The sequence below is a fragment of the Opisthorchis viverrini genome (genome assembly GCF_000715545.1).
Source record: "Opisthorchis viverrini unplaced genomic scaffold opera_v5_328, whole genome shotgun sequence".
Classification (NCBI taxonomy): Eukaryota; Metazoa; Platyhelminthes; class Trematoda; order Opisthorchiida; family Opisthorchiidae; genus Opisthorchis; species Opisthorchis viverrini.
This window is the reverse complement of record NW_008751981.1, coordinates 157,036-179,283: the sequence shown is the minus strand read 5'-3', so window position 1 is coordinate 179,283 and position 22,248 is coordinate 157,036. Positions and strand designations below refer to the sequence as shown.

At 44.7% G+C, this 22,248-nt stretch overlaps 1 protein-coding gene across 1 annotated transcript in view; it reads right to left on the bottom strand.

Moving 5' to 3' along the window:
- The window catches only part of T265_09991 (hypothetical protein), a gene marked incomplete at both ends in the record, with an annotated part of 25,973 nt that extends 23,915 nt beyond the window's left edge, over positions 1-2,058 (bottom strand). The window contains 2 exons of the mRNA XM_009176228.1: positions 1,762-1,877; positions 1,942-2,058. Of these exons, the coding sequence (XP_009174492.1) occupies positions 1,762-1,877; positions 1,942-1,974 (149 nt within the window). The remainder of the gene's footprint in view (positions 1-1,761; positions 1,878-1,941) is intronic.
- Positions 2,059-22,248: the final 20,190 nt, after the last annotated feature.

Below are 22,248 nucleotides of genomic sequence, written 5' to 3'. Positions count from 1 at the left end.
GGAGTATGAAGGAGATCACGAAACGCTTGGGTGCTGTCGGTGCTACTCATCTTCCAGGATGGGGACCGCATGATCTTCACTGTGCCTGGTTGGAGACACTACAAGATATGGCTGCCAACCGATGTCAGTGGCGTTCTTGTTGTCAGTTTCTATCCAGATTGTATGAGTGAATATAAGGCTTTCAAATAGATCATGGTTGTATGGCAGTGAAGCATCAGTGTTGAGCACTGATGTCATGCTGTCAATGATGATGGCGATGGTTACTGGTTGTCCAATAAAATCAGCCATCGTGGTCAGTCTAGCGCAAAGCCGCGAATAAACCGACCGGGTGATGACTCAGGTTTGCTGTGAAGCATGAAAAATGGCCTAATCCGAGGCCCACACTAACCCTGTGGCCCCCAAAAAATCAATGTCACAGAATTCCTCGATACCGTCTAGAATGTGCAAAAACTAATTTGGCTTTAACGGGAGACTCAGCGGAATCCTAGCTGAAACTCCTGTTCGTGGTATCCATCAACTGCACACAACAAATGCCTCATGTTTCAGTTGGGAGGGCATTCCCAAGATTGCAATGTATTGTTTGAACACAACAAACTACTCATAAGTAGAACGGAAGGCTGACGGAAATTCGTAGATGGCGCCCGCCTTATGTGTCCCATGAAGGGAGAAATCGATATTGCGTTGTCGGAGAGTTTTTAAGTCCTCTGATTATTTGGTTAGATAGTTCTGTTTTATTGATGGAAGGAGCGTTTTCTGTCGGGTTTGCATATGAATTAAACTCAGGGCTGATGTTTCAGTTCAGTACTACAATACAACATGTTAAGTGACACACAGGGTGTAAAGAACAGCCACGTCTCGGTTTTATCGGTTTATTCCTGTTGACTTAGCCTGGAAAATGCCAGACGTGTAGAAACAGACCAACCGGATGTGCGCTATCTAACCCCAGCCAGTCGAGAATCTATCGGACATGCAATTTAGTGAAGGCATGTAGTGAAATGAGGCGGCCTGGTGCAGCACATTCAGTTGCCTGGACACATCAAAAACGACAGATTCAGCTGGGGTTCCAGGTGAGTCTCTCGAAAAACCAAATTAGTTTGCAAATGAGTGTATATTCGCTAATTTCGTGCAATTTGGTTTTAACTAAAACATAAGGAAACTCGGGGACTGCGCCTACCTGATGAGTACCAAGAAAGGCGAAACTGGTTGTGGGCTGTCCAAGAGTTTTCAGCGACCTTATAAGTAGTGCACTACAAATATACATGTATCGCGATATCTCGCATATCGTAGCGACTGAAACATGAGGCGGCCTGGTGCAGCACATTCCGTTGCCTAGAAACGTCATAAAAGAGATATTCCTCTTGGTCCCAGGCGATTCTCTCGAAAAACCAAATTAGTTTGAAAATGAGTGTATTTCGCTCACGCACTACCACCTAGCTTTTGATGGACGGCCACTCGGGGAGTCGCCCTAAGCAGTTACATACACAGAGGGCAAAAAGTGTTTTGTCATCTGGCAAGTTTTTAGCTGGTCGGGTTGGAACAAAGTTTATTTTTCTTGCTCACCTTGAATGAGGACACACTGATACCTAGTTTGTTTTAAACATGTATAACTTTCTAAAAACCAAAGTAATTTTTTATAAATAAATCGCATAGACCTTGGGCGTGACAGTGATCATCAGCGAACAGCTTAGCGCGAAAAAAAACGGGAGAACTTGATGTCTTTTGTAATATAAAATGGGAATACTTCACCGAATTGGTACTCACGGTCTTCCACCTTGATTAATCATTGACCGTAAAAGTTGGAGGGTTCGATTCACTCCGTACTCCTGAAGGGCATCTCCATCTTCGACCACTTCGATATCCATGATCTCTTCCTCTGGCTACAGAGAGAAGATTATTTTGAGGGAGAGGGAGGTGTTGGATGATTCGGGAAAAACAACCTACCTCACAACAGTAGCAGCACCAGTGCTCGCTCATTTTCGTCGAACACAGAAGACGTATTCATCTGGGAACTGGGACTAGAACCTTCTTTGTGGACATAAGTTGATCTACCAGTAGCGGAGCTAAAATATTCCCGATGCGGTCTCTTCCGAAAACAAAGCAACAACAAAAGATGGCTTCAAAATGTCCACTTTTCTTTCAGTTACGATTGAAATGCTTGACTTGAACGTAAGTGTGGATACCTAACTATCTCACCAACTCGTACCAGAGTAAAGCCAGAACGGTTGTCCAATCCGATACTGGGTCACCGGAAGCTGTAAACCAGTTCAGGTGCTCCGGGAGGTGTCCGCATTCTCAGTCCGATATCTCTCGTTCCGAAAGACACGGAACAAATGATCTTAAATTCCACCGGTCCTTGTGCGTTCCGGTTAGATAGCATGAAGCCTGGCAACTTACAAGCGAACCAGAATAGAATGAAGCAACAGGGCTACTCAGATAGAGCTATTTAATCGGTCCTCAACTAAAAAAAAATCCAGAAACGACCCCCCGAGACTAACTACCGGGAAACTATATAAACACACGGAAGCGGAAGTCTCACTCACCCAACTGTAGATTGATAGGTGTCTCCTCGGACGGTCACGAAACGCTTGAAAACCAGGCTCGGCTAACAGATCAACTACCAATTGCTGAGTAGGCATCTGAGCTGTTTAGACACTTAGCTAGTTCTGTTCGTCACGAAAATCGGTGAGACTCAGATAAAGATGATCTGTCGGGTTGCTTGTGTTGCCCAAATATTCGAGACACCAGTAACTGAGCTTTTGACGGACCTTTTCCCACCACTAATGCAAAAAAGTGCAAAAAGCTGAGCGCGATCCACTTTTTGCCAGCTCCGATTTAATGTACGCATACAACCTTGACCTATTTTTGATGAAAACAATTCCTCATCCGCATCTAGGCTCATTTTGTGCAAATATTCTTTCCGTTCGGACGTAAAACCTTAAACAAACTTTCTGACGCTTTCAACTCTCGTACATGACAAAGAGACAGCAACAAATTCTGCTCAAAGGAATTATCTAGTAGCCACACAGCCGCTGTTGACTAGAAGAACGTTCTTCGCGGAGCTTCCGACTAGCGGCTTTTTTCAGTTTAAAGAGATGTTTATGTACGCGGTGCAAGATCGAACTGCGGCCGCCTTGATGGACACAATTCAGGCCTGCATCGACCCTGCTCAATCATCACCTCCGATATTTGGGCACCATACCAAGGAATTGAAACGATGATTGACATGAATTATACTCATGAAACGGTTAATCATACTAAGAACTTTGTGGATCCAACGACTGGAACCCACACACAAACCATCGAATCTCTTTGGCACGTCTACAAGATGCAAAATAAACGCAAATGCGGCACACACCGATCTTTAGCTGACAGGTACTTGTGTGAGTTCGTTTGGAACCAAAGGTACCGAGAAACAAACCTTTTCATGCAAATTATTAATGACATGTCCCAGTTTCACCCTCTTCACTACAAACCAAAAGTACGAATTTCATATCCTCTTTTTTCTGATCCTTCTTGGGTGGCGGGCTTATCTGGAAAAGAACCCTTGTGAGGTCGCATTTTCCGCTGTAAAATGATTTCTTCAACCCAAGTTATTGGACAAGGTATTAGATTTACTGCGAAAGCCTACGTTTGACATCCTCATTCTTATAACTCAGGAATAGGATGCGAAATTAGACATAACACACTACTCATAAGGTTGCTGAAAACTCTTCGAAAGCCCACAGCAGGTTTCGCCCTTCTTGGGGCTCATCAAGTGAGGCAAAAACTTGCTGACTTGTAAGGTGCAACCTAGATGAAAAGTTCAAATATTTAGGTGAGGGAAGGATAGAAAAATTCAGCAGATAAAATGGCGAGGATAAACATGTAATAAAGATGTAGGCAGATCCACAAAAACAAACTGGATTCATGTATGAAGTCAGCTTTTTGTAACATACAGTGAAAAAAACATGTGAACGACCATTGTAAGAAAAAATCGATCGATACCAGCTGTCGGATTGAGTGACACACTCGTACTAACACCATTCAGATAATAAATTCTGAATGGGTATCCTCTATCACCTGGTGCACCAGGAGAGCTGGAACCAGCGGGGGGGGGCACGAGGGGGACGTGACACGTAGGCCAGACATACACTTCATACACTGCCGTTGTGCTCATTATCTGGGCCTTTTTGCTCGACGTTCAATCAACAAACAAGAAGAGTGGATCGCGAGCTTCTCGTGGCTAAATAACCCCCATTAGGACTGGCAAACATCTATATTTTAAAAGTCGAGTATCATAAATCTGGCTTTTTTCTCTGCCTAGTAACACGTCATAGCCAGTGTTTTCGTGATGAGCACTATTCGTTCTCAAATTGATTGACAAGTACATTCATTATCAGAGCAGCCAGAATGGAAATATTTCGTATCACTTTAAACCTCTTTTTTCCCGTGCATAGATGTCTAAGAATATTGTATTGCATCAATTCAAAAATATTATCACCAGTTTTAGAGGAATGATAAGTTTTACTCTGGAAACGAAGCTCCCAAAAAAGTCTTGAGTTATTCAATTTGAACAGCGAGATTTTTCGCTCGCGTTTACTATGCATCTTTTGGTTGGCTAATTTGAATTAATCGATTCCTAAGTCCTGTGAATTTTTGATCAATACACGGTAATTGTCCAAAGAAGTACCTTGAAATTAGGCTACCGCAAACCAACTAACAGGAATAATTAACGAAAGATATTTTATCGATCTCGTTCAGCGTCGTCACGTGAGTTAGCAGTGTTCCTCTCATGACCAGCACGGATTTGTCAGCACAAACGAAAATTCCAAACTGCTCAGTTTTGACTGCCTATCACGGACGTCACGTGAATTATCTCAAACGAAGTTATCCAACCATATTTACAGTTAGTTTTATCGGAATCAAGCAATAAATCTTTTAGAGAACGTGTGGAGAATGTGCAGAGTGAGAGAGTATCGTTTCTAGGATGATGGATTGAGGTAAGGAGAAATGAATAGTGTGAAATAATCTCTAGAAGAAGGCTTCTATGAAGGAAATGAAGTCTCAGACAGTATGGTGTACACCGAGGAAATCTTGGTGATGCTCAAAAAAAGAATGGATGAGAAATTTGGAAAATGTTTTTGGATGGTGATTGGTCATAAAAGTGTTTTAGGGTGGATCGCTGACGCACTTGTTAGCACGTGAGTGTGACGTGCAAAAAGCGACTTGTCATCAGTTGAACAGCGTCATATGACACTCAAAAAATGAAGAACACGTGCAAAAACCGACCACCTGTTAAATTCTACTGAACACGCAGTTTTTTTGGGGTCATGACGCACTTGACTGTGTGCTTTGAATTTCCTCTCTCCTTCAAAACTTCGCCTTACCTTTCAATTAATGAAATACCGAAACCGCCTGGTTCTTTGCTAAATTTGCATTTGGTAGCGTGGCTTGAGATATCATACTGCATACAATTTGCATTACGTATCAGCTAGAATTGGACAAAGTAAAAAAGGTTTTCATTCAACAATTCCTCCAAAAGCCAGTCTGAAAAAATCTCAAATCCAGATTGATTCTAGTGATGTAAGTCAGCCAGTGGCTCCCTCATAATATCAAAGGGCTCTCTGCCTTTCTGTAAGGCAGTTTTCAGGTGAGTTGTGTGCCACTGTCCTAGATCAGCTCTTCAGTGCAGTCATACACAAAGTTTCGGTCTTAGGAATCCCTTCTTCACGGGTTCCTTTAGCTTCATTCCTGCCAGCTGGTCAGCACACTACACTGACAGATCGGAAAGTACACAACCAGATGTCAAGGGGGCGATTAATACTGTCTTACGACTCTTAATGGGATCGAGTTGGCTCGATTTGGGACGAACTCACTAATAAATGTTCCTTGGTTCGAAACTGACCTCTGCATCTCGAATTTTCCTGTCTAGGTGTACACAATCCGGCAGTATCACAGCCCTGATTTTTCCTTCAGGTAGCACGGGAGCTTGTGATTGAAAGGGTGCTACAGCTGAACGATTATTTAATTTTTTTATTTTTTCAACCTACGACTACCAATAGTGAATGATGACTGATTCGGTAGGCATAAGTCAGCATTCAGATACTTGATAACGCGTGAGAGAACTGAGCAAGTCGGTTTTGTCATCATATTCTCGCGATCGCTGGATTTATCACCACCCGTATTCTCAAGCTTGAATGCTATTCAGTAAAAAGAAAATAAGATATAAAAATGATGTCGAGAATACAACCGTATTTTATGGTGTTATTTGGTCTCTTGTGTGAATGCACATTCAAGACAGATTGTGCGGAGTGTCTTTCACGAATGCTGCCAAGAACTACAGCTGCTCACCTGTACTGGAACGTCAGAAGACAACCCCAGCATTGGTCTTCCTATCAAGTGGTTCCCCAGTATTCAACTCACATAGGAATTAATTCGTTCTGTATTTTTGGCCAATCTGTTCTGAAAAGCTGAGACGCTTTGTACAGCTATTTTCGTCCTCTTTTGTGTCACATCAGCAGTTCGTAATTCGCAACCGGTGGTTGAAAACTGAAACGTTCGGCCATGAGCAACTGATTGGAAATACAGTTAACCCCACACACTACCATCAATCAATAAACAGCTCAGTGGAAGGGAATCCTCCGTTTGAGCAGTTGTCACTCGAGGTGCAGATCGATACGTGACCATATGGTGTGATTTCCGTTACCGAAGGATGAGTGGTAACATAGCTTATCTAAGTGCGGATTGGTCGCACTGCTGATCAGCCGCTATTGGCCGAATGATCAGACGTTCAAACTGCTAGCTGGGAGGTCACGGGTTCGAAACTCCTTTGAGTTCCGTTAGATGTGCACTGCCAGTGTTTCACAGTGAGGATGGAACAGTTGTGTAGCGTTTCGTTGCTTATAGGACAGAATTGCAAAAAGGCTACTTCATGTTCAACTTGGATAATATTCGACATTCTACATGACATTTTTACAGACAGGACATATTACTCGTGGGGTTGCTGAAAACTATTTGTCAGTTCATGACCACGTAGTGCACGAAATTCTGGAAAACTTGTGTCCAGTTAAGTCTTCTGTTATGTCCCATTTCGTGTGCAAACAAGCGTGATTCGCCAGTTACACATGACGTACTGGGAGAGTGCGCTCATTTGATGAGTTTGCAACCTAATGAGTATTGTGTTCAGTTGAAAAATAGGCTGTACGTAAAGAAAACTACTTACTCAGAAAACTCTTCGACAGCCCACGACCGGTTTCGCCCTTCTTGGGGCTCATCAGGTAGGCGCAGTCCCCGAGTTTCCGTCAACCGTATGTTCTACTGGAACCCAAATTGGACTGTTTTCGAGAAATATACTTATTTGCAAACCAATTTGGTTTTCACGGGAGACTCAGCTGAATCTCTCGTTTATGGTATTCTACAACTGAGTGTGCTGCACACAGGCCGCCTCATGATTCAACTGGCACGAGATATCGAAGTATACTTTCATAAAGGAAACTACTTACAAGGTTGCTGAAAACTCTTCGACAGCCCACGACCGGTTTCGCCCTTCTTGGGGCTCATCAGGTAGGCGCAGTCCCCGAGTTTCCGTCAACCGTTTTGTTCTACTTGAACCCAAATTGAACTGATTTCGAGAAGTACACTTATCATAAACGAGAGATTCAGTTGAATCTCTCGTGAAAACCAAATTGATTTGCAAATGAGTGTATTTCTCGAAAGCTATACGTACTTTGCTCCGGGCATCAACGAAAATATTCTGGACAGTCAGCGGATGACCATAGTGTATGGGCTTATTCAAATAATGTGTATTAGTTCTCCGAAAGCAGAAAAAACTTTTTACTGAAGCACTTAACCCTCAGTAAGTTCAATGTCGTAGATTTATCCGAAAAATTGAAGGGCGTCTGTGATGCGATACACGCTGAGAGTTTAAATTTGATGAATTATATCTGATGTGCAAGATACTAAACCAGATTTACACGCTATCATCCTGTGGTCGACCGAGTTCGCCTCAGTCTTGTGGGGAAATTCTCCAATGAAAGGGGGCTAAACACCGACACGGTCTGTGAACGTGGTGGCTTGAGAGATCATGTTGTGCTGAAGGTTGTCTCTTCAGTTTGACACTTTTCGGACGCCGTGTTTTGGAGAATGACTAGTGTCTCAAAGAACAGGTGGCATTTCTCCTTTAGGGTTTTGTGGTTATGACAACCAAGCATGTTGGTCTGTCCTGTTCAAAAACTTTACCTGCATTAATCTACGAACAAGCTTCTCCTCTGTTTGTTTCAAATTAATGGAAACAGCCAGCAAAGAGGCATAACGTGGACACTGATAGACACGAAATGCTCAATGCTCTGAAACCTCAAAACGTTGCACGATATAGTCATCTGTTTACCCATTGGTCGTTGAGAGAAAATCAATGATTCGATTAGAAGCATAACCGCCCAAGTTGCTTTCATGAAACACAATGAGAGGTGCATCGCTAAGAAAAGTTGGAATCGACAAGCTGACCTACACTAGAAAACTCATCGGTCCGTTTCTAAAGTACACGTCAACCAAGTTTTCATCATCCAAGTTTTCAGCACAAATGGGGGGATTGTAACAAATACTACTCGAATTACGCTATACGACGTCTTGTGCAAAGACATGTTGATCACACCCTAGCCGTTACTTCTATGACTTGATATGCCATTCTATCACAATTGGCATACTCACGATAGTTCAATAGAACGTCGTATCACGTGTATGAGGAAGCTAGCAAACGCAGTTCAGTAGTCGTCTCAAGAAAAAATCACGTGATGCCAACTTCCTGGCGGGTGCCTCAGAGTGGAATGCATGACAATGGGACAAAACACACAGTTGGTGGATGAATATAAACAATGTCGGGTACACATGGAGTGTGACAAAAGACGAGACAAGTATATCGTGACAACACTTTCAACTAGAAATCCCTGGGGTCGAAATGGCTTCTGTTGAACTATGACCCAAAACATGAAGCACGGGGATTTCGTCTAGTCGATGAGCCCGAATAAGGGCGCAAACAGTCCTGAGCAGTCGAAAGGTTTTCAACAACCCTATGAGTAGTATGTTCCGTCAAGTCGATGCAAATGAGTTGGCTACTGATGAAATACACTACTCATAAGGTTGGTGAAAAGTGTGCAACCTCCAGTTTGTTCAGAAATACGCAGATCAAGACTTTTTGGATTTCCGTGATACGCTGATGATCCCCAATAACGATGAAACACTGCCCCCCCCCCCCGGCTTTTTGGCGCGGATTGCCTTTACAACATGTTTTTCAGGACTCCATACCAAGGTGTACTGGCACGGTTTGGGCCTTGACAACCAGAGGAGAACCTAGTGAGAAGAAACGGAGGTCCTGCCCAGCGAACCGATCGAAGCTGAGTAGTTCAACTGGAGAAAAGAGACAGTGGTGTGTACAAGGTTACATGCACTGTGGTTGCTACGTAGCTATTGCAGATATTGCAGGTATGCTTTCACGAGTACATGGGTCCGCTGCAAGCCAGTGTGAACAAGAGTACTGACAACTTGAAATTCCGGTAGTATGATTGACGCTTTTAATACTGGCAACATTCACGCGAACAGTTGTTCAGAATGAACAGATGGTAATCTGAGATAATCACGTGAAAAGTACGACCGAGGATCCCCCACTTGTTGACTGTTCGTACACAGACGACCTTACCAGGTTTGGAACCATTTCTACTCTTTTTGGGAATGATCACTGTACTGGAGGACAGTGGGATCTGAAAATGTGTAGAACTATTACCGCACTAGCACTCTTGTCTCGCGGGGTTATTGATTTCGAAACTTGACAGACGAACGATAAACGTTGCTGCAACAGTGTGTAAGCACTTTGGCACTGCTCACCTTTTGGTCGCCGTTCCAATCTCAACATCCGATGTGAGGAACAGACGGGCAAATGCACCGGAAGGACGGGAATACTACGAACAGTACTCAAACATTTGCTAATCTGGGCAGTTGGGTTGCAAGCTTCTTGGCACCAGTCAAGATGTCATCACCCATGTGGTGCAATGAGGTCAGCGCGATTGCTGATCAGAGATTTGCACCCAACTCCGCTAACACATCAGCGACCATTACTGCAGCCTGTACTACTAACTTGTAGAAGCTGTTTTCAACAAACAATTGCACTCTGTCACACTTAGACCTGAGAGTAGCATGATGATCCATTTTGGTATCGTGGTTTTAAACAATAACGACTTAGTAATGTACTACTCATAAGGTTGCTGAAAATCCGTCGACAGCCCCCGACCCTTTTGGGGCTCATCAGGTAGGCGCAGTCCACGACCTGAATTCGCTTAAAAGTTGTCTGCTAGTGACGACTATTCACAGTACATATGTATACTACTGTATTCACACTACTGTTTTCTGCTGAAAAAACGATAATCATGGCTTAGTGTGGGTAGTTCTTGCAGGAATGATCCACGGAACGCTTCACTCTCAACCGATGTTGGGGTGTGCACTCAATGCACCAACCACTACGTAGTCCCAAGTGGTCTTTGTGAAATCAGTAGTATATTTCATCCAATCTATGACAGTAGTCAATATTTACCTGGCCGGTTTTCTGAAACCATGTGCGTTCATCAAAGAATGGATCGTCTCCTCAAGCCTCACAATGTCTTCATGGCCACAGTTGAGGAGATATTTTTAGCATGGGTTTACCTGTCACTTGCGGTTCATCATCGGTTCAGTATCCCTGCGAAATGAAGCACTCAAGGGGGGTTTGATTTAGAATCTGTCACAGCAACACGGGTCACTTTTGCCCGCGCCAGCGAAACACGGTAAAAGCTTCTTATAAGTTGATGACAGTCGAGCCTGCAAACGGTGAGCAACCGTTGTTGGTCTTTTTTGGAGGGAAAGTCTACTGTGGCGAATCTAATGGACATCAATGACCATCAGTGTCTCAGACGCATTGGCCAGGTCTGGTGCAAATATTAGAAGTGCATTGCTGAGGTGCGCTTGATGGCTTTAGGGAAAAGAAAACTCTCATAGTGTGGATGAACTCCTCACTCTTCATAGGTCACCCTGGTTAGGACATGTACTTTGCATGACACAGGACCGCCTGCTCTACAGAGATCTTTTCCATAAGCTGTGTGCTGAGTGGAAGCGACCATGAGGTGGGCGGTGGATGACCGGGTAACTCAGCCGGGTCGACCACTCTCGCTACGGAACACAACTCACCAATGGTTAGTCAATCTGGCAGATATGGCTCAATCACGCGGCTGGCGGTGCTCCTGCATCAAAGCTGCCCAGTTTCCCATAGCAACCGCTTGTACAATTACGTTCACCACCTGGCTACATCTCTACCGTCCTGCCATGCCACAGTGATTAAAATTGCATCACCTAGAACCAGCGTGCCATTAATATGTGGCGTATGGCTGATAAACAGAAGTGAATTGAGTAGACACGGACCGTTTCTTCATTAGAGTAGAAATATCTTTGCTCACCTGCTCACCTGTGCGCGTACCTCAAACCATTTCATGACAGCCCTTCATTCTTAGCTTTTTAAATCTTAAAGACGGATTGTGAACGCACTGACAACGGAATTTCATACTCTTCAAGGTATCCATTCGCATGTAGAATGAGACGACACCAGCCACGATTTGAAAAGAAGGCAGTGTTTCATTCCTGTCTAGATGCACCTGATGAAGTGGTGAAACGATCCGGCCAAGGAACCAAAGCAAACTGGCGACGGAGGTAAGCTCGTGTCCAGCAGTCGAATAGTCGTTGATAACAAAAACAGTGTCACATCTCTGCGCATGCTTGTGTGTGGCAGTCGCACAGAAGAGCAAACTCTCTCAAAGGCGTAGGTGCTAATCTAGATTGTAGTTTGCTTCTTTGATTTGATTTCTTCGATTCGCTTCACCCTATCATTTAAAACGTGTTCAGTCTATCAAGAATAAAAAACTATCCTGGGCACAACTCGTTCAGACTTGCAGGATGAGGTCAAGCGAAACTAAATTATTAAGAAACTGGTAAGATGTTTGGTCACCTTGTGTCGCCGCAATTCTGAGCAATGTTTGCATTCATTTGTAAACTTATGTGAAGGGATCAGCATTCCATGGCGACTAAATTTATTTATGTCTGCAGTGAAACTGACAAGCACAGTGCTTCTACCAATAGATTTTTCGAATTTATCGATCGATTTATCTTTGACCGTGATTTATCGGTGGCGTGTCAGCTGATGCCACCAGATGAACTCTACTTGTTCTCCATGGTATGCAATTCTTCTGTGTGGGGGGAACACGAGTGTCGTCGCATTGCATCCGTGGACCGCAGTGTTCCAATTTTTCTGTTGTTCGTGGTTGAATTTTACGCAGAATCAATTCTAGTTTTCCGCGTGCCATAACGAAATCAAGCAAAACAAAACCGTTCAGTCAGTGTCATCGCTTACAACGGCCCGAAGGGAAACGATTTAAGGTCTGTAAGACCTCCTACGGAGACGTCATCTGTTTGGGACTTAATGGTCAATAACTGGGTCAAAAGTTCAACGGATATGGACATCGTAACTATAAAGTGTTTTAAACTGTTCATGCCTTTTACTGTATTCATCAGTCAATCAGTTAAACAGCTATAAGCCATGTATCAAGGGTTCATTGTTTCCAGCTGATACAGTTCTGATGAAATGTACCAGTGCCATGGACTGCGTGATTGAGGCACGTCTGCCGATGCCGGCGCTCAGTAGTCGCACAATGAAGCTGAATTTTCGACAGCAATGGATGGATCAAAGCAGTCGGGCAACTGAGTTAAGAGTGTACCAGTTCAAACTTGTGAGCCCCATTTAGGCATCTCGGGGTCTCAGCGATGCTGTGAGATCATCCCACTAGACTTTCCAGCCAGAAGTTTGATTGCTTCAGTGGACTATGAAATTTGGAGAGCTGCAAAAATGTGTGCGTATAATAGGACGGTTTTTGGTTTGAGCACATACGCAACAAAATGCGACATTTTGGCGCAAAAAGTGTTATTCCACACGTAGAGGTTTTGCACCTGAGAGCATTGGGCGGCTAATGGACCGCGCCAGTGCCATCAGCCGTTGGTTAGTTGAAACTCAAAGTTTCCATCCAGGAAGGCGGTAGATGTCAACCCGACTGGCTTTACTGATTAGTGTTTTCATGTTTCGTTGCCAAGTCAAAGGCTCTCTATCCCTCGGTAGCTAAAAACCGTGTACCACGAGTAGATTTATTCCAGCCGCTACAATTTCGGCCACCAGAAAATTCGAAACCGTGGCGAATATAGCTTAGCAATGGCAGCGTTTGCGTTAGAGCGTTTTAGAAATGGTTTTCGACTGTACACACATTGCACGAAAACAGTGTGGATATTAGTCATAGAGAAACATTCATTTGGCGTTAACGAAACAAGACTAATAACAATTCAGCTAAAGAATCATCTCTCAAAGTGGGCCGTTCAGTAGTTTCATGAAATTTATAAATAGTCAACGGAGAATTTTGTTTTTTTTTCCGGCTTTGAAACGAACAAAAGTGGTTTCAGTAAGAAGCAGAATAGACCGCACTTTGCTAGTTAGAGTGTAGAAGAGGTGTATTTCAGTACGATATTCGAGATATCGCGATACATGTTTGTGCGTGATGCACTGTTCATAAAGTGGTTGATAATTCTTTGATGGCCCACGACCGGTTTCGCCCTTCTTGGGGCTCATCAGGTAGGCGCAGTCCCCAAATCGCTTTTCTTGGGCAAAACCGGTCGTGGGCTGTCGAAGAGTTTTCAGCAACCTTGTGAGTCGTTTCCCTTAGGAAAATATACTGCGATATCTCGAATATCGTGCCAACTGAAACGTGAGGCAGCCCGTGTGCAGCACATTCAGTTGTAAAATACCATAAACGAGAGATTCAGTTGAGTCTCTCGTGAAAACCAAATTGATTTGCAAATAAGTGTATTTCTCGAAAACAGTCCAATTTGGGTTCCAGTAGAACATACGGTTGACGGGAACTCAGGGACTACGGCTACCTGCTGAGTCCGAAGTGGAAGGTGTCGGAATGACAAGGTCATCCCTTATCTGTAACCACCCCATCTGTCGACCTTAAACAGTCCGACCTCAAGATTTAACTATCAGGAAGGTCAGATTCCTGAAAGTAACCTCAGGACGCCCGAAACCTACTGCTCCACCAAAATCTCAACAGGAAAGCCGGCAAGCATCCAGGCCAGTCAATCATTCAACCCATTCAGCAAAATCTGATGAGTGTTCTTGCGAGTCACAGAAGCACGAGCAAATGTGATCAGCGTTCAGGCTTTTCACAGAGGCACGGTCGATGTTGATGGGTGTTCACTAACGCCTATCAGACAGCCTGGATCAATGTCAGAAAGTCCCCTTTAAATAGCGTGGGGCCGTTATGACTTTTGCTCTCGCACTCGCTTGTTTGGAATATGGCAGTTGTGTTCCCTTCTGTGAGTCTTTTTTCTCGGGTACTAGGCACTGGAGCGGGTTAGCAGCAGATACCACACGTCGGCGAATCAGCAGGTATAACAAGGTGACTTGAAAAAAACGCAGACATTTTCTTGCATAAGTACCACAGAAGAGAAGGCGATTGCAACGATAGATGAAGCACTGAGTGGTCTCAAAAACCGTATTAACTGAAGTACCATGTTGGAGTGGAACTCTCAGGCGTGAAGTGTTTTTCCATATGCGCTCCATTTTTACCTCGTCTAGAATCGTTTCGTTAGACAACTCAAATGTATATTTTTCAAATCAACCAAGTCCGTCTATTCAGCTGAACCGAGCCGTTCTACGAGCGTCGGGAAACCAACATTCCCAAGTCAAGGGGAACGCTGTGCTAGAGAAATGGTGTTTCGAATTCGTTCAATGTGTGGAGTGGCGTGAAAGCTTATTTATTACTGTCCGTAAAATCACATTCCGGCATATTGTAACCTGGTCATATTGGACAGAGCCATGTAGATGAGCACGTACATGCACACGTTTGTTGTCTGTGAGGTGGAGAAATGAGCACAGGAGAACGACTGTTCAAACGGGATTCCTGCAACCATCAGCACCTGAAACTAAATGCAGGACTCGAGGATCTGTGATGCTACCTGAATAAGAAGGCCTGACTGGCCGGCCAGTCGAATGACACAACCAAGATATGCTACCGGGTCGTCTTTGGAGACGTTGGGCATTCCGCTCACCTGTTCAGACGCAAAAATCTGGATTAGTCCAGTGTGCGCTGGTGGAGTTGTGGTACCATGCTCGCCTCGCACGTCAGATGGGCGGAGTCCAAACCCCAGCACGGCTACTGGATATGCACTGTTGATGAGCTCTAATAAGAGCGAAACTCGAGTCCAGTGCTCCCCCCTTTGATGTGAACTCACCACGACGATTGCGCCAGAGCAAAAGGACGAATGTCCCAACGAGAGTCATGTGAATGTGGACTCTACAAAACCTCGCAATCACCAACACCAGAAATGAAAAAGCCTTGAAATCAAATCTGTGCCAGGTATTAGGAGTCTGGGTGGTGTTCTTACCCACATCATCAGTGCCGCCCCCGCTAACCTGATGGCCCAAAAACCATGTGAATGAATAACCTCGGATTTTGTCGGTCTCCTGGACTGCGAAAGACTAGCTATCGTCACCTACACATATGAGCGACAGTTCCATTCAAAGAAAAACACAAAGACTGAACATAGCCCGACAAACCTGGTAGCTTAATTAATTACAGCTTCCGAATGGAAAGTAAAACACATTCTGGATCGACTGATGTTCACATAAAGCAAGTAACCTAATCAAAACTTGTCCAGCAGCTTCCAACCGCTGATGGCGCTACCCGATTGGGAAGTTCTGACTGGCGGGCCAATCGATCGACCCAACTGGGTCGAGCAATCGGTCAAATTCGCTCGAGCGCGAATAAACCTTCAGACATAAAAATCCAGATGCGTACTGCGTGCGCCGGTGGATTAGTGGTAACAAGCTTGCCTCACATGTCAGATGTAGGGAGTTCAAATCCAGTTACGGCCAAGGATATGCACTGCGTTCTACTAAGAGTGAAAGTTTAGGCCATTACTTCCACACTCCAGTGAGGACTTCTCAAGGTACCTGTACTATGAGAGGAGAACAGCTGTTCCAACGAGAGTGTGGTGTATCTTTGTAACGTGCTACTCATAAGGTTGCTGAAAACCAAATTAGTTTGCAAATGAGTGTATATTCGCTTAAGAGAGTGTGGTGTGTTCTGCAAATCTCCCCCAACCAACCACAACTAAACCTGACATCGACTACTGAATTCAAATTCGAAATATTCCATTTTGGTGTACGCTTGTTCTCACTCGGGTAGGCGGTTCAGGGAAGTTAAGCACTAGTCAGTCCGCCTACGACGAAAAAGTAAGTTCCACAATGGGAATTTCTTTTTTCCGCCACTTAGACGTGTTTGCGTATCAGAATGTAATTTGCGACATCCTTCATATTACCACAACTTTGTCACAGTTAGCCGTGCCTTGCGATGCAGCACAGTCTCGTGATACTTCTTGGGCATCTAAGCATCACAAAAACAACGAATTTCGAATCACCCGGTTCCCATACCGGCATATCGCTTTCACTTACCAATATTTTCAATTAGTCTGTTACTAACGATGTTCAGGATCGCATAATTTCACAGATGGCATGCAAACGTTCCTGTGTATCCTTATTCGTGTTTTGTAACAGCATAACCCCGAAGAGTTTTCAGCAACCTTGTGAGTAGTTTCCTTTATGAAAGCATAAGCCCAATTAGACGGACTTCCTCTTTGTTGGATAGAATACTACGCCAAAACTGGTTTACCTCTCAATGAAGCCAACTCGTATGTATTCGGCTAAACTATTGGACCGCTTCCAGGTTCAACATCAAGTCGAGCTTTGATTGGTCAAAAAGATTGGCTCAGCGGCCAATCACGTACCCGAATCCTCTGGATGCCGGCTTCCAGTGACTCGCCAGCCTGACTGAATTTCGAGTGCTATCTTCGCATATAACTTGTTTGAGGGTGATTGTTTTGTGTGACTGTAGTGTTTCTTCCGCCGAGGAACGCTAGCTAGGACGAATCACACCGACAACTGAGCTGAGGCGATTCGCGATAGGAATGGAAATCAAACCCACGTCTGGAAACAGTCATTAGGGACAAGCAAGATGTTCATCGCCGCCAATTACAAAGTTGATGTCAAGAAGATGGGCTCGCAAATTCACCGCAGCATCGTTCACGCCAGACCCATCCGGGAGCTTTAAACTTGCGGAAAAGGAAGCCTAAGATTCTGAAGACCAAAAGCACATCTAAGTCAGACGCCCTCAGGAAACCCTAGATGACCGGAAAAAACTGCCCAACAAATGCCCCAAGACCTTTGAAGATCGACACGTCTGTCTGTCTTTGTGGATCGTTCACACCATTTTTTATATCGTTACGTCCGTAACTCTCAAAGGGGTAAAATATAGCAGGCCGATTTCCCTGGGGCCTCTCAAACCTATTCACAGCCCTCCGTAATGAAACACATCATCCCAGAAATACTAACACATTTTTTTCTGGTAGTATCCTTTTTCATGATTGGATGTCTTTGAATCAGTCATGTGACCCTTCTGGTGTCTGTTAGACTTACAGAGGTGTCTGAAATCACGCTGTTGTGTCACCGTCTGCCTTTCAGAGTTTAAATCCCTTCACGCTGTTGGCGTTACAGTGTCTGATGAAAATTTAGATGAATTTAAATTCCACTTGGATGAGAAAGGCTGTCTAAACTAAACCTTCAATGAAGTCATGGATTCTTTTTGGAGAAGTCTGGGCACATCTTTAGTCCGGCGCTCATGGTGATGTTTCGGTGTGATGTGGCTAGTCAAGCGGTCACGTGCTACCCGCAAAGTATCAGCGGCCAACTGAACAGCGATAGAAAAAAACAGAGAAGTGGGGAAAATAACCGTTAGCCCAGAGAGACCGTTGTGCTTCACGTGACACGTGTACAACCAATCAGCAATATGCCCCACCACAGAACGCCCGGAACCTGCTGAGACCTTAAAACTCCACTAAAACCTCAACAGGGAAACCAAAAAGCATTCAGGCCAGTCAATCAATTCAGCGAAGCTGATGAGTGTTCAGGCACGCTACAGAAGCATGACCGAATAGGATCAGCGTTCGGGCAGTTGATGAGTGTTCACGAAACGCCTATCAGACAGCCTGGATCAATGTCAAAAAGTGCCTTTTAAATAACGCGGGGCCGTTGTAACTTTTGCGCTAGCACGCACTAGCTTGTCGTGTTCCTTGTCAGTGAGTTCCTTTTCTGACACTGGAGCGGGAACAGCACTCAGATATGACAGACCTCTTTCATTACACATGATTAAACCACTCTCTACGGTCACCATAAATCCGGATGACCATAAACCCGGATAAAACGAGGCTTTTCTGCTCGGAACTGCTCGGAAATGAATGACAGCTCGCCTCTCCTCAACCTGTGCACGCAAAAACAAACGATACTGCGAGAGGGTGAAGTGAGGACCAGAAGGACTGTCTGGACCTTACATACACACACAGTTGCACTCAAAATCAAACAGCATTGCTCACGTTGGACATCACACCTATTCACAATGTAGCCGTGTTTTAGAATGTTGAAGACATCAAATGAGTAATGGCAGACAAAGAGACTAGAACTACACTGTGACCTTGCGTTTTACGCCAAAGGTAGTCGGTAGACATGGGTGATAGTTAGTTCGAAGACACGATTATCTCCAGCTCCCTTTAAAAGGGGCATTCAGGTTGTCTTGATTTCGATCCTCCCTTCTAATGATTATTGATCGATACCTTACAGTATGTACTGGACAAATTACTTAAGTGCAGCACGAGCGATCGATTTGTCCATTCACACAAATCAAACTGTCCTGCAGGTGAATACATAAACTGCCAATGTTTGGCAAAACCCCGACTGTCTTGCTCTGAATGGATGAGTAGTAAACAGAGGGAGACGAACATTTTCCTACACATCTGTATTCCATTGGACAAGGTCAATCCAACGGGGCGCTTTCGTGTGGCAAGCCAATCAAATGACGAGTAGATATAGAAATCTGATTGGTTTTCCCAGCCTGGACACCATACATGTGTGCAACACAAAACAGAAATGTTGTTATGGCCTAGTAAATTCGCTTTTTCAGGGCTTTTCCGGGATTCACCGTTTATCTAAGGGACACAGCGTGAAGTGACAAATTTTCCTCGATCCGCATAACTGTCACGTTTTCGTTTTTAGCCGTCGATTTATCGTCGGAGACAGCAACATCATTTTGTCATTGATACGACACTGCCATACAAGCACAAGGTTTATTCGATCATGTCTAAGGTCTCAGTAGTTAGAGCGCGAATTTACTGACCGGAACTTCCGTGGCTCGAACCCAACCTCTGCCTCTCGACTTTCCCCGTCTATGCTTGGGCAACGTGGCAGTATCCCAGCCATCGTGCTTCCTTCTGGTGGTATGGCAGTTAGACACTGAAAGGGTACTGCAGTTGAACGAAGGCCTTAAAATGGAGAGAAGAGGTGTTGGAGGGCGTTGGAGGGGCCTAATTCTGGCCTGTCACAAGCACTTTGAGGCGCACACACCTCCAAGCGCTTAGTCAGCACAAAGGTCACCGACATCGATCAGTTATCGTTTCTTGAAATCTCTCCCGCCAGGCGCGGGAGGGTTACGTGGAACCCATCCTGCAAGGCGGACTACAACCTTCTGTCAAGTTATATGTTGTCCACCTCGCGCCATTCTGAGGAAAGTGCGCGGAGGACAACGACCGTCTCGGTTGACAGTGCTTGGGCTCGCCTACCGCCCGGCTGATCTACCGCAGTTTATCTTGTTGGATGTACTCCGCGATTGAAATACCTTTCGCACAACCAGACACCGTTTTGAATTATTTGACGCCATCCGACACTAGCAACGTATCTGAGACCTCAGAAGTGAAAAAACTGAAGATGGCTTACGTCATTTGTCCCTTGTGTGTGAGCAGAAAACTCCGAGTAATGTCCGCTCGGTGAATTACTTAAGCGGTTTTGATAAATCGAAAACACATCACGTGACAGTGATGCCGGTACTAATTCGGGCGTCAAGGGCCAGACATGTGTTTGAGCAAAAATTTTTCTGAAATGACATTACGTCAGACGGAAGGCGTGCCAACCACCAGTTCTTCTAACGCCCCTTAAAATTCGCTCGTTTGTGAATTTACTGGTCAGTGATTGATGCATGTTTTTCAAACTGGTGAGTGGTGGTGACGCAAGTCACTAAGTTTGATTCTGTACGAGAAAATAGACCGTTCCTTTTTTCCATCTGTGTACAGCCCGACTCTTGAGAACAGGATACTTGAATGTCCAAAGGTGCGTACGCAGCGCAGCGCAGCGCAGCGGGCGACCAACCGACCAAAGTTGTTTTGTTCAGCCCCAACATTTAGTTGGCACTTTAATCAGTTTGTAACACGAAAACTCACACGAACGTCAATCCATTCAAAATGGATGTCCACCAACGATCGATAAACGGTGGCTGTCAGTCGAACGGGACTCAGTTTGAATTCGAATTGATTGAATCATCAATGCAAAATCCAATACACCCTGAACAGCTAACGCGTATGCAGCATGCGGGATCTAACCGGTTCGTCTGAACATTACTCAAGCGTTTGAGTGAAACCTTACGGAATTACCCAGGTTACCGCGCATCAAACCGAATCAAATGGTTCAATGTTCAATTGTTTGTTTCCGTCTGTTTGAACTCCAAGCGGTTGACCTTGTCTGAGTTTGTTTAAAATAGAATGCATCTCAATGGGTGATAAACAAGGTACACTGTTGGAAGCAAAACGAGAGATTCAGCTTGGTTCCAGGTGAGTCTTCTGTCAAAACCAAATTGATATCCGAATGAGTGTATTTGTCGAAATCTGTCCAGTTGGGATTCAAGTAGAACAACCCTAGGTTAAAGGGAACTCGAGGACTACGCCCAACTGATGATCCCCAAGAAGGGCGGAACGGGTTGTAGGCTGTCGAAGATTTTTCATCGACCATGTGAGTAGTAAATTAAGTCAGTCTCCCACTGGGAATTCTTTCGCGGAGTGTCTTTTCTTGGAGGAGACATTGTCCTATTCAGTTGACCTCTTGTCTTCAGAATGCTGAGCCAGTTAAAGTGCATCTCTCGTCGAGCCATGAGTTAGCCATGCCATCCCATTTGCCGGAACTGCTGAGGGTTGTCGCTTGCAGGTATTTTTGAATGGCATCTCTTCACAATGCTCTCGTTTCAGTTCGCGAAGTGGTCCACAACCTGCATGAACCGCGTCAAATACACCGGTTTGTTGTGCAGACCAAGCGAAACCGCTTGCTTGATTCTACTTGTCAATAACAATGTGATCTGCACCAAGTACAAACACCGATATTTCACAAGACTGCCTCGGACCTTCCGAAACGAAAATGTATTCTGAATAGAAAAAATTAATGAGTTTGAAGTGTTGGTAACAGTTTCACATCGATCCCGCATGCTCCAGTCCGTTCTACTGTTCCGAAGAACACGGTCCACGCTGGTAAAGAGAGCCACCGTATACTCTGTGCAGTAAAAAAAGAGCTAACATGGTGGCACAGACTAGTATCTGCCAAAATGTATTCGAGATAAACTAATTCCCCCCTCAGGTCACCCCAGCATAAACCAATCTCACCAAAATAGCCTGGATTCTGTGGAATCAATCATTTTGTTTCATTGTATGTGAAGACGATTAGCTGAAAATCAAGCCCCAGGACATCAAATTCCTGCGGATCCAAAAAGAGCGTTGAAATTCTGTCACCGTGATGACGTTACTACACGCTGTTTGTTTCCAACTTTTGTTCACCCCACATGCTCTCATAAAATTTAATATTGAATCAGGCAGTGGCTCAGTTCTTCTTGATTTGATGTCCTCTCACAACGCGGTACAGAGATGCACAGTGGAAGATCTGAACTTGGCATAACTGCGTAGCTTGGGGAAGTGATCAGGATACCGAGAACAGGTGAGAACACACAATGTTGAAGGTTTGGTCTCCTCAAGATCAAACGAAGGTTTGTGCACTGTCTTTGTCGTGCGGGAGTAGAAATCAGCCGGAGAGGAAGGGAAGCGGCTTGAAAGCGTGCCGTAACCGGATGGTTACTCAGACGTTATTGTGGCAAAACACCTCAACTGAACTCCCCCCCGGCAAACGATGTACAGCAGGCCTTCTCGTCCCAAGGCGTTGCGATACGTGACATTCTCGTGGAAAGGACTTTTACTCCGTGCCGCGCGCTTGGACGTGGCTTTCACTAATCTCGTCAGATC